This window comes from Hippocampus guttulatus, chromosome 1 (assembly GCF_054856545.1).
Source record: "Hippocampus guttulatus isolate MCC_2025c chromosome 1, RoL_Hgut_1.0, whole genome shotgun sequence".
Classification (NCBI taxonomy): Eukaryota; Metazoa; Chordata; class Actinopteri; order Syngnathiformes; family Syngnathidae; genus Hippocampus; species Hippocampus guttulatus.
This window is the reverse complement of record NC_141261.1, coordinates 33,657,328-33,670,689: the sequence shown is the minus strand read 5'-3', so window position 1 is coordinate 33,670,689 and position 13,362 is coordinate 33,657,328. Positions and strand designations below refer to the sequence as shown.

General features: G+C 43.3%; 1 protein-coding gene across 2 annotated transcripts in view; it reads left to right on the top strand.

Moving 5' to 3' along the window:
• Window positions 1-726: 726 nt before the first annotated feature.
• Window positions 727-13,362, top strand: part of LOC147211481 (uncharacterized) — a 33,545-nt gene continuing 20,909 nt past the window's right edge. For both annotated transcript variants that reach the window (XM_086127467.1, XM_086127459.1), the window contains exons 1-2: window positions 727-950; window positions 8,812-8,921. In XM_086127467.1, coding sequence (XP_085983593.1) covers window positions 8,835-8,921 — 87 coding nt within the window. In that variant the 5' untranslated portion in view covers window positions 727-950; window positions 8,812-8,834. The remainder of the gene's footprint in view (window positions 951-8,811; window positions 8,922-13,362) is intronic.

Sequence of the window (13,362 nt, the reverse complement as noted above, 5' to 3'; positions counted from 1 at the left end):
GTAATGCAATGTGAACAGCATAAACAGTATAGACAATATAAACACACCTGTCAACTCATACGGTTTAGCCGTAGTTCATACGGATTTTGTGGTGAATCTTACGTATATGGCCGTATCGCACAAATCATACGGATTCTGAAAATTTCCAGGGTTTTTCTTCCTCCAACAGGTAGTTCCGTTTGCTTTTGCCCAGAATGGTGCTAGTCTACTCGAATGCTTTCATTTCCGGTAACATAAGTAATGCCACTAAGTAGAATGATGATTAGACAATAACCAGACATTGTATTATGGAGATCTACAATAAATATCATTGAAAATTTCGTGGGGGTTTTTTCTGCCGTTATTTTGACATATAAAATGCTTTGCTATGTTATAAGGATTTTTTTGGTAGTTTATACAGGTTGACGCTCCGAAAAGTTGACAGGTATGTATAAACAACATAAAGTATGGCACTTGTGGCTATTGTGGGTAAAGTGAGGAAACGAGTAAATGTGACTAGTCGTTTTTTACAGTGTGCTACCACTCTGTGGCAGAAAGGCCAACAACAAAATAAATGTTCCCTTCAGCAACCTTTAGAACAGGCTTGGACAAACTTTCGTACTCAAGGGCCACGTTTGATTTTTAAAAAGAACAGATGGGATGAGGTCATTTGTACATCAGATGAAAAAACTGTCAACCAATACGAATTTATTTTTAACAACAGCCTGATGGAGTGTGCGCGCGCGCGCCTGTCGGGTCGAGGGCGCGCATCTTCGTGCACCTGGAGCAGAGCTGCATTGAGCGCAGACGAGGAGGAGCAGCGGGATGGCGGTGAAGAGGCGAAACGCAATCGATCGGTGATGATCAGCGTCGACAATCAATGAATAAATCCACGTTGACGTGAAGAGACAATCTGACCTCGCGTGCATGATGCTGCTTGTGGACCGCGAGACGGACGCGCTGTGCTCCAGGTAGGAGATCACGACAAAGCACAAGCATGTTGCGCACGCTAGATTCTCGTTCGAATCTGTTGGCGCGCCGAGTAACCCACAAACGTCGTTGTCACGGGCGGCAGGAAGTCGTTTTGGAGTTTGGAGAGTGGAATACGTTATTGCGGAGGTACCCCCGGCAGGACAACGCCCCGCCCTACAGTGTGGCCCCTCTTCGGGAGGGACGGAAATCAGTCACATGCCAGTACACCATTTGGTCAGGCAACAAAGGAGGTCATTTGGCACCGTGATACACTATCCGCCAAACCTGATTTTGAAAAAGTTCAAAATTTGTTTGAAGACAAATATTTGCAGCCATTAAAACTCTTTGGGAACATCTGGCAAACGTCTTTGGAAACTGTTTGCAACAGTGAACGAACCCCGACAAAAAAAGATTTGCTCCGTGTATGCACCATTCAGTGAGTACGGCTTTGAGCCCTTATCCCACTGAGGTGCAAACTCAACTCAACTCAACTGTATTTATAGAGCACTTTCAAACAGCCATGACTGCACACAAAGTGCTGTACATCGAGCAACTAACATATACAACAGTAAAGCAAGAAATCAGTTGGCAAAGGGAGCAAATGTGTTCTCATCAGGATTTGTCAGGGTTTGTTGAAGGTCGCAGATGTTTGCCAGATGTTCTCCAGATGTTCGTCAACAGTTTCAATTTTGTCGTGTTAAACAACCATAGGTCAGAAAAGAAAGAGACAAATATGTAAAAATCATATCATATCATATGGATTGTTTTTGTTTGTAATATATTTTAAACATATTTGGTATAGAATAATTCAAAAGTAATTAAAAATACTCAATTTACATTACTTTAATATTATGGTACTATTACTTAATATATTTAATAATAGGAAACTAGTTACTGTTTTGGAATACATTTTTAAAGTAACCCCCCAAATCCTGTTCAAAATTTCTTTGCGACACACAAAAAAAATCTTTGAAACCATCAAAATTGTTGGCGAACGTCTTGCCAACCTTTTGCAAAGCTTCGCTGCTCAGTGAGAATTTGGCTTGAACTTTTTTTCAGGGAATCAGATGCCATTGATATTGCTACTATTAATTTTTATATACACTGCCTCATTTGATGAGGCAGTGTGTATAAAGGACAATTGATTTTGTTTAATTTGATCAATGATTGATTTGTTGGTTGTAATATAATTTGAATGGTTAATCATTTTTATGAACAATGGACAATTGATTTTCATTGTTGCATTGCTTTAAATGTAATTGAAAAGTTAGATGTGATTTTTTTTTAAACATACAGCACATTTGGCAATAAAGTTGTATCCAATCCAATCCAATTTATATGTTCACGCTAGTTTTTACTGTTTAATGCAGATTATACTTTGGAAATGTAGCTTTATTGTTCAAAGAAGCAGTTCTAACTCAGTGGCGGATGCTGGTCTGTCAAAGAGGGGAAGCTCAATTTCGGCCGACATCATAAAATGTGTCTGTTTATTTGTACGTGAATTCTACTCTCCATTCCTTTTCAAGAAAACGATCTGTGACCCTGTCATACCAACAAGGCGTCTTTTCCAGGGACTTAATCAGTGTCCTACAACTACAGGAACTTCAATAAAACCCACCAGAAATAAAAGATTAATTTGTTGCTCGTTGTTTACAACAGAGTGTCGCTAAAATGATTAGGAGAAGTCACCAGCTCAACTCAGAACAGAATGCGAATTGAAAAATTGCTCACACGGACGCCGACACTAAAAGGTCGGTGATTGGCACATTTTGATGTCAATCAAACTAGCACACAGGCTCAGACAGATCATCCAATCTGATGCAGAAAAGCCTGGCGTCCGGTACCCTCCCACTGCCATCCAGTCCCAGAGACGCCGAGCGTCCGTGGGCGGGACAAAAACCAGCTTGTATCCAATGACTCGTCTCCGTTCAACGCATTGGGACAACCTACCCTGAACTCTCGAGACGCTCGGCGTCCTGGCAGTAGTAGACGCTCTGCGGACGGACGCTCAGCGTCTACCGTTTAAAGCACAGCGAAGCTGCGGGAATGAATGAGAAGGGAGTCGCGTCATAACCAGTAAGAAGAAGCTGATTCGGAACAAAAGTTGAGCATGTTGTAGTGCATATTTAGCCAATGACATCTACACATAATGAAATTTACATTCATATATTTGATCACTTATTCTTTGACATTTTAGGGGAAGCCGAGCTTCCCTTGCAGTCCGAGAGCAATCGCCACTGTTCTAACTAGTTCCATCTACAACATTTTGAACTGAATTAATTCGCCCTATTTGAATGTGCTAAAACACATGAAGAGCAACTCAACACAATGAGCACACAACTGCATGCCACAGTCACCACTAAATTGTTCTTCTGTGACATCACAGCTCTGCAAATACCCGGAAAGAAGAGGGGGCCGACATTCAAACCACAGATGGCAAATTCTGATTGAATTTTGCTCATACCTTTTTAATGTAATTCATAGTGTTGAATGTGTAGGTTATACTAATCAATATAGTTTATTTTTTGACATATGGTTGAAAGAGTTGAATATAGTTTTTACAGTAAAATGCAGTTCATATTTTTAACAGCGGTCAAGAACGACTGATTGTTCAAGTGGTAGTGAACGTGTGTTCTGGAAGATGTTGAAAAATGGAGACAGACAAAAATGGAGAGGTGCCTCAAGGTGGGAAGGTTATTGGCTCTCTACTTGGCGTGCAGAGCCAATCGCACACAAGGATCCACAGTTGGGATTTTTACACTGTTGCCAGGCAAGCATTAGTAGCCTGACCTACATTCAAGCTGCACGCGTAGTATCTGACACTGGCACAAACACACACACACACACGCGCACACACGCACACACACACACACACACACACACACACACACACACACACACACACACACACACACACACACACACACACACACACACACACAATATCGGCTGATTTATTCCTTAAATTGCTCCATCTCCTGCTCCCCAACTGGAAACATGCGCATGTCAGAACATCGGTCGCTCTTTGAATAGTAATACTACAGTATGTATGTGTGTGTGTGCGCGTGTGTGTGTGTGTGCGTGTGTGCGCGTGCGTGTGTGTGTGAGAGCATACAAGCGAGTGTGAGAGAATGAAAAAAAACCCTCTTTTTGTCTAAGTAAAAGCATATCTGATTGTCAGCTGAATTTTGATTGTTTGCAAACAAATAGTTTGACACCTGTGATCGAGACAGTCTTAAAAAAAAAAGAAAATAAATCAGCACAAGGGGCTAAAGTAGTTCATATCTAATCGATCTAGTCGATCTTATTAAGAAAAAAAAAGGGAAAAAAATAGCACAAAAATCTTTGTTCATTTTTGTTTTGGAGGATGAAGTGTTTTATGTATTGTGCTCGGGTGTTAATGTTGCTGAGTTGAATTTGAATTTATTATTGTTTATTGATTTATTGAATTGTAGTTTTCAGAATTGTGCAATAGTTCAAATGGTGCAATAATTTGGTCAAAAATGTTTATACAAGGTTTAGATAAGGATTTTTAATTTTTTTAGGTTCAGGATCGTTTCTGTTCCAGACTAAAAAAACTATGTTAATCTAGTTATTCTTTGCTGTAAATCGAACTATATTTCTTTCTTTTGTTCTTTTCTTTAATGTTAATAAGGATATGATGTAATGCAGAAGTGTACTTTTCACAATTATATCGGCAAATGACAATTATCGTGGTGGCGGAGAGTTTTTTTTTTGTCTGGGAGCGTGGGTGAAACGGAAAATAACTGAGAAGCACAGATTTAAGTGATGCTATCATGCTACAGGTGTTTGCGCATTGGTGTCATTGTTTTTACCAATGACTATAATTCTGTCCATAGCAGAGGATATACAGTACAAGGGGCTGCGCTATCGTCGATGACGGAGAAAGGTCTTCTCCGATACCGACGTGGCGCCTCCTGGAGGGTTTGAGATTGGAGTTCCTTGTGGTGTACCAGATGAATATAAGTGGGCTAACCAGGTTGCTGGAGGGTGAGGATTCATTTTTATTTGGGTTACCCCAAATAAACATGTTGATGGGATCAACTACCTCCGCAACAGTGTCCAGAAGCGTGGAAATTATACTGAGGAAGCCTTTTTGGCTATCAAAGAAACAGTTGGCAGCCACCTCTCTGATGGTATTCCAGAACCGTATAGCGGTCGATGTGCTCTTGGCTGAGGCCAATGGAGCGTGTGCGATGTTCGGTGAGCAGTGTTGTTCAACCGCGCCTCACCGCGCCCTCACCAGGGCCATTGAAGGCCTCCGCATGCTGTACCAGATCATTCCGCCCTCGTGGTCAGAGTGGTTGGGTAAGGCTTTGACACCTGAAAAAAAATTGGTGTGTTATGCCTTAATCGCTCTTGCATTTTTTTTCAGACATCTTGACATTGTGTAGATGTTGTTGCGTTCCTTGGATCAGAGCTCTGCTCATCCGATTTATCACGACGGCCATTGCGGCCACGACGTCCAAAGTGAATGGAATGTATTCTCTGCTGTTACTATTGGATGACAGTGATTCTGATGTGGACAACGGCTCAGTTTATGGAGACATGATTTCACTTCAATATCAGAATGTCATAGATGATTTTTAACCATCTTTTCCTGGATTCTTTTTCAGATTAGTTTTTAATCTGGTGACAACCTCCTTCTTTGCAGCCCCTCAGTTAACTATCTTTGCATATACAACATGACTCCACTGAATAAAGTCCGACAGGAAGGTTCTGTGTGACGATATGAGAATACTTGCAAATGTAGGATAAACCGTGGGAAATGTTAAATTGATTATGTTTTTTTAGTTATCATATCCATATCATATCCATATTAATGATGCATTGATTATGCTTGCAATGAAGAACGCTTATGCCTGCAATGATAAATTGATTATGCCTGCAATAAAGAACGCTTATGCTTTTAATAAAGATATGCTCACATTTATAATAAAAAATGCTTAGTGCACTGTGTGACAATTGAGGGACCCAACTGTCGTTCCGAGAAAGTGGTTGGGAAGAGATAAAGTAAAAAAGACAAAACAAGAGCAAAGTCGGACGTAGATGGAGCTGACAACACCAGCTGCGACTTACGTGCTGTTTTTTTTTTTTAATGATTGCACACATGTACCGGTACATAATTTTCACTCACATACACACACATAGTCAAACAAGTTCAGTGTGTGTCTTCAACAGCCCTCACCCTTTAGGTTGGACACACCCATGTATTAGATTCCCAATGAGAAATAAATGAGAGGGCGAGCAGGAAGATCCTTGGGTGACGTGCGGAGAACTGATACCTAACACTTCTCCTCGTTCCCCCCTTGAGAGATTTGGTACCAGAATCCAGTGTGTCCTCTCCTCATTGGGTCATTATTTTGAATGTCGAATTGACAACTCTGACATAAACAAATAAATAGGAATGTCATGACAGTTCACTATTTTTGTCAGTCATTTAAGTATTTTTTTTTCATGGCGGCACGGTGGGCGACTGGTTAGCACGTCCGCCTCACAATGCAGAGGTGCAGGGTTTGATTCTGGCACTGGCCTTCCTTTGTGGAGTTTGCATGTTGTTTCAGTGCCTGCGTAGGTTTTCTCCGGGTACTCCGGTTACCTCCCACATTCCAAAAACATGCATGGCAGGTTAATGAAATATTCTAAATTGTCCTTAGATGTGATTCTGAGTGTGAATGGTTGTTCGTCTATGTGTACCCTACGATTGGCTGGCAACCAGTTTAGGATGTACCCCACCGACTGCCCGCGGCCTTTGTGAACAAAGTGTATGCAGAAAAGTGGTGAAGATTGCATGACTGTCTGTGTCCCATGTGTTGTGTTGTGTTATTTTTGTTATTTTGACTTCAAAATGGCGCCGCGAGAGTGGCTGCCTTTCCAGCAGCTCCTATATTTTGTTGTTCTACTTCTCCTTTCATAACTTTGCTGCTGTGAATTGGGAATTTCTCCATTGCGAGACTAATAAAGGTTTTCTTATCTTATCTTAATACATCCTGATTTATATAGCGCTTTCACAACAGCTGCAGCTATAACAAAGCGCTTTAGAAAACAGTTACCATAAAGTAAGTAATAAACACAACACATAACATAAAAACACGGACAGTTGTGCAATCTTCACCACTTTATCCTCATGCGCTTTGTTGTTTGAAGCAGTTCTGGTTGAAAGAGCAGAGAATCAAAGTGTTCTTTCATCAGTGGATCAGAGACGTCACGCTGAAAATGTGCATACGTCTGCTTCAAGCTAAGTTTGACGGTAAACAAGAAGATGTCGCATTGGTTAACTTCTCCTGTCCCACATAAATCCGCTTCAATTCCAAGCCCCCGACTCTCAGTTCCAAATACACATCTGCGCTCCGCGCTGATGCTCCTCTCTCCTCATCCTCGGCTCAACAAGCCATCCATCCAGCTGCATCAACGCAGACTGCCCAACAGCGCCGACATCGCCACTGAACAAAAAGGGGCTGTGAAAAGTGCTGCCCATTACAGGCACAAAAACACAAGCGCCCCGGTGCTGTCCAGCACCGACAGTCAAATGGCGCTGACATTTCTCCCAATCAAAATCAGTGCTGGTGAAGCGACGCCACTCGAGTGAAGCGCGACTCAGCAGTCGATAGTCCACTGCACTGTGCTGTGCGCGCGTCAGCGTGAACATGTACGCACGCGCGTGTCTTTTGGCTTCAACCAATCAGTGCTGACGCAACGGACGTTACACATCAAAGAGCTTTGATCTACGACAACAGCTAAACTAGCCTAGCCATGACAACAGCTAAGTTAGTTAGTTGAGACGACACGACGCTTGAGGTCGGATGGACACGCTTTCTCCAGTGATCTGTATGTTTCTTTTCTTTTTCTGTGAAAATACATATATTTTTCTACTACAATAGTAGTCTCATCCACGGAGTCTTTTTTGTCCCACTGGGGTTTAGCCAGTGTGATTATAAAGAGACCAAAATCTCTTTACTGGTACACGCGTGCTGCCGAGAAGGCGCAACCACCAAGCACAGATTCTTCTCCTTGGACGAATGTCGTGGCCAAAAAACGTTGAAAGCAATCCACATCAGGTCCACACGACATAACACCAAACACCATGTGACAAAACAAAAGACAAAAAAAAAAGCCCAAAACAAAAAAAACAACAAAAAAGAAAGGCTCTAGAAGAGCACTTGCTGACGGATGCCTACTTGGGCAGCATCTTGGGGGGGGGGGGGGAAAGGTTTAGATGGTTTCGATAATTATGGCTTGGACAATGACTTAAAATTCACTTTTTCATACTACATAAGTCTAAAATTAAAAGGATATTTTTAGCATAAATGTCAGGCTTCTGAAAGGTATGTTCATTTCAATAAACTCAATACTTGGTTGAGGCTCCATAGCATGGAGGCTATCAGTCTGTGGTACTGCATAGGTTTAATGGAAGCCCAGGTTGCTTTGATAGCAAACTTGAGGTCGATAGCTGTCCAACATCTTCCTCTGACAACAGCCCATGAATTTTCTATGGAGTTCAGATCAGGGTTTTTTGGGTTTTTTTTGGTTATAGAACCACCCTTTTTACTTTTGGCAGTGTGGGAGATGTCAAGTCATGCTGGAAAATAAAACCAGTGTCTCTATACCCTTTTTTCAGTCACTGGTGTTGTTACTTTCTATTGCGTACGACAATGAGTGCACTTTTCCTGAAACCTAAACTGAAATCACAACATAAAAACATTGAGTGAATTGCGTGAACTTAAAATTCTGCCCAACTGAACGTTCCTCTTGAATGGCGCGTGAGCTTGTCTGTGAGTTCATTCATGTGCGCCTTCTGTTTGACTCAGTTGGTGTTTTGCGGCTGTGTATGTGTTGCAGGTGAGAGCCGTTGCTTGAGCTAAATGAGTCGGTCAGTCAGGAAGGAAGAGGCGAAGTCAAATGGGACACAAAAGCCATGGAGGTCAAAGGACAACTCATTTCAGCACCTGGTAGGAGACAACTTGCATGCTTGTTAATGTATTTGCGGTGTGTGCTATGAGCTATGTGTTATGTGTCATGAACTTTACCAACTCTAACCTCTCTGACAAAATTGGAATTTGTGTGGATACGTTGGACTCATACAACTCTTGAGTTTTTTAGAATCCGACGTACTCCACATTCTGATGTGGAGGCGTTGGATTCGAACACCTTTACCTCTCGGACAATGTGATGATTCGGGGTGAGATACATTAGATTTCAACACGTTTACGCCTCTGACATGCTGATGGGGTGTGGGTAGGTTGGATTCCTAAACCTTTACATCTCTAAACATGTGGAAGGGGTACGTTTCATGCAGACAACCTTATCTCTCTGACACTATCCTAATGAGGGAGTGGGATTGAGGTATGTTGGATTCAACAATCTTAGCTGTGTGACCTCATGCTGATGAAACTACACTGGACCCATTTTGTGTATTTTTCATCACTCTGACAACATGCAAATGGAGTATAAGTTGGGTTCCGTACTTCCTTTCACCCTCATGTCTTGAGGTGTAGGTAGGTTGAATTGACACACCCTAAAATCTCTGACATGCCAAAGGGAAGCAGAGGATTCAGGCGCCTTTACCACTCTGATAACATGCTGAAGGAATATGTCAGGTTCAAACACCCTTAACTCTCAGACAACATGCTGATAGAAGGACAGATTATGCTAGATTCATACATCTTGACGTCTCTGCGACATATTGGTGTAGGGTTGGGGGCATACATTCAGCATTATTCATTTGCTATTTTGGGTTTTGCTTGCCAGTTGGCGTAAGTCTCGAATTGCTAATCGTAGTGTGAAGAAGATGTAGTAGCCCACGCCGTGCTTTGCATGCATTCTTTTTGCTGATTCCTTTAATTTTGTGCAATATGTGACCAGCCCGACACATGAACAAGGTCATATTTTAGACCTCGTCCTCGGTTATGGTCTACCGGTGTCAAACCCGGAAGTCTTTGAAAATGGGATTTCTGATCACATGGCAGTTTTATTTGATGTAGCCTTCTCGCGTGCTGCTGTAAAATCTACCGTACCTGGTCGCAACCGCCGAATTTTTAACCCTCTCACTGCTAGTCGGTTCTCTGATGCCTTTAATAACCTTCGCGTACCTTCATCTAACACAGAGGAACTCACCTCTTGGTTCAACTCATCATTCCGTGCCATCCTGGATTTGGTGGCTCCTTCAAAAACTGTGCTCCCAAAACCTAAACCCGAGCCTTAGTTTAACGACAAAACTCACGCAGCTAGGCATGGGTGTCGCAAAGCCGAACGCAAGTGGAAAAAAGACAAATCTCAGGTCTCTTATCAAATCTGGAAAGACTGCTGGCATAATTACCAGATCACAGTAAAAGAGGCCAAAAGAGAATATCTGTCGGACCTTATTCAAGCGAACCGTCATAACCCACGCACGCGTACAATTTAAAAACATTGATTCTGTACTCGAACCCCTTTGGCCTACTTGCTCGGAATCTTCACCCGAAATGTGCAAGAGATTCCTTAAGTTTTTCATTGATAAGGTTTCTACAGCTAGGCCTCCTGTTTCAAATACCACATTTGACCCCTCTGTCCATCTTCCATGTTCAGCTGTGTTAAATTCTTTTGAAACTGTGTCCTTGACGCTTTTAGAGGATGTGGTTTGCCAGACTAAGCCATCTGGCTCCCCCTATGACTCTCTTCCCCCGCATTTCTTTCAGGAGGTTCTCCCGAATATTAGTACATCGGTCTTGGCCATTATCAACAGCAGCCTCTCTTCTGGTATAGTTCCCCAACAGTTTAAACATGCTGTGGTCCAAGCTTTGATCAAGAAACCAGGTCTTGATCAAGATGTGCTGCCAAATTTTAGGCGCATTTCCAAACTGCCTTTCATTTCAAAAATCCTGGAAAAAGTGATACACATGCAGTTGAAATCTTTCTTGGATGAACATAACATCTTGGAGGTCCTTCAGTCAGAATCAGAATCAGAATCGCCTTTATTGTCATTGTATAGAATACAACGAAATTTGGGTGCCACTCCTTAGTGCATTTCGTAATAAAAATAAAATTGAATAAAATAAAATAATGGTTTAATAAATACAAAACTCAACAACACACAACAGCAGCAGTAGTGGTAGTGTGGACTGAGGCTTATATTGCACGCAGGACACATATTGCACATGAAATGAAATGGCTCAGATATTGCTCATTTTTGCGGTGAGGTCAGTGAGTTTAGGTTTAAAATGCAGTAGCTTTGATTATTTTCTGTGGTTATTTATTGCAGTAATGGCTCTAGGAAAAAAACTGTCCCTGAATCTGCTTGTCCGGGTTTTGTGTGATCTGTAACGCCGGCCCGAGGGTAACATGACAAACAGGTGGTTGCTGGGGTGGTATGCATCCTTGATGATATTGGCAGCTCTGCTGATGTAACGTGAGCTAGCAATGCCCTCCAGGTTGGGCAGAGAGCAGCCAGTGACCTTCTGGGCCCGATTTATTACCCTCAGACGAGGCATAGCACAGAGTCAGCCCTGTTATGCGTTTTTAATGGCATCCTCCTGGCAAATGACACTGGAGACTACATGTGTCTGGTTTTATTGGATTCAACTGCAGAATTTGATACAGTGGATCACAGTATTCTGTTGACTCATTTGCAGCACTTGGTGGGCATTGGCCCTTGCGCTCTTGAGTGGTTTAGGTCCTATTTAGCTGACAGAACCTTTTGTCTCAGCCTTGGCTGCTCTGAGTCACGTACTGCTCCACTGTCATGTGGTGTTCCGCAGGGCTCAATTCTGGGGCCTCTGCTGTTCTCACTGTACCTGCTCCCATTGGGTTCCATTTTAAGGAAATATGGTATTTCCTTCCACTGCTATGCAGATGACTGTCAGATTGGGGGTGAGAGGACGCTGGCGTGTATGTCGCCGCTTCTCACTCCAAACTTTTCCAAAACTTTTCAGATATTTCTTCTGATTTTTCTTTTGCCCTTCTGTTTTTGGACTGTTTGGACTGTGATTGATGTAACAAATCATAGCTTCACCCGATCAATCAAACCCCAAATCGTAACTTAGTCCACGGGCTAACGCCGGTAGCTTAAACTTACCGGCTGTCACCGCACCGGCCTTTCTCCCTCGTCATGGGGCGGCACAACTTCGCCGCCTTTGGGTTATTTCTGATACTTCTGACGTTCTGCCATCATCCAGTGACAGGACTACTCCACTATTCTGTCGCGGATCTTCTCCGGATCCGGAGGATTGCACCGGAGCCTCCACCGCCGGAACTGCACCATCATCCTGACATCGCTCGCCTGCCTCGACGTCGCTACATTCACCGCGGGTCGCGTAGACATGTTGACTACAAAAATCCTGGCTCAATCAACTCGACCTGGTCCACTTCTCGACGTCCTCCCAGAAACCGCGGCCGCAACACCAACTACTATGCAGTAGCCCGCCTGGCTAGGTCGGCTAACAGCACTGCCGCCATCAAACATGACACCTCCGCTGTCAACTTTGGACTGCTGAACATCCGCTCACTTACGAACAAGGGTCACCTCATTCAAGACGTCCTCGCCGAACGCAAACTTGACTTCCTCGTTTTAACAGAAACCTGGCAACAAACAAACGACTTCGCTGCTCTGAATGACTCCACTCCTCCCGGCTTTGTTTACATCTGCCGTCCCCGTGGCAACGGCCGTGGAGGAGGCCTCGCGGTAATCCACCGCGAGAAGTGGAAAGTCTTACCAGTCTCCGTTCCTGCATCAAGCTCTTTTGAATGCATGGTGTTTAAACTCCCTGGACCCACGCCAACCATCATTGCCACAGTTTATCGCCCCCCGAAGCCACATAGCGATTTCATCAATGAATTTTCCAGTTTAATCACACACTTATCCACTCTCTCGCCAAATTTAATTTTGCTGGGAGATTTTAATATTCACATGGACAACCCCGACCTGCCACTCACAAGAGACTTCACATCCTACCTGGAGAGCCTCGCGATACACTGTCTTACTGACTTCCCCACCCACATCAAAGGCCACACATTGGACTTGGTTTGCTGCTCTGGCTTCTCCCCCTCCAAGCCCACTGCTGATGTTTTTCCTGAAACCGATCATTTCCTCCTCACTTTTAACATCGTACTCCGTCTCTCTACAATCAAAACCTCCCGCCTCATTTCTTTTCGTAATACCAAAAATATCAACATTGACACCTTCTGCTCCATTATCGACCGTTCCCCGCCCCCAGACGCCCTTTCAAACCCGGATGACCTCACCGCTCACTACAATGCCTGCCTCACAAATATTCTAAATTCTCTCGCCCCCCTGAAGACCAGGACTGCTTCATTCTCTACATCTGCCCCCTGGTTTACACCCGCTCTTAGATCATTGAAATCAAAAAACCGCCAACTTGAGCGACTCTATAAGAAAACCGGTCTCACCATCCATAA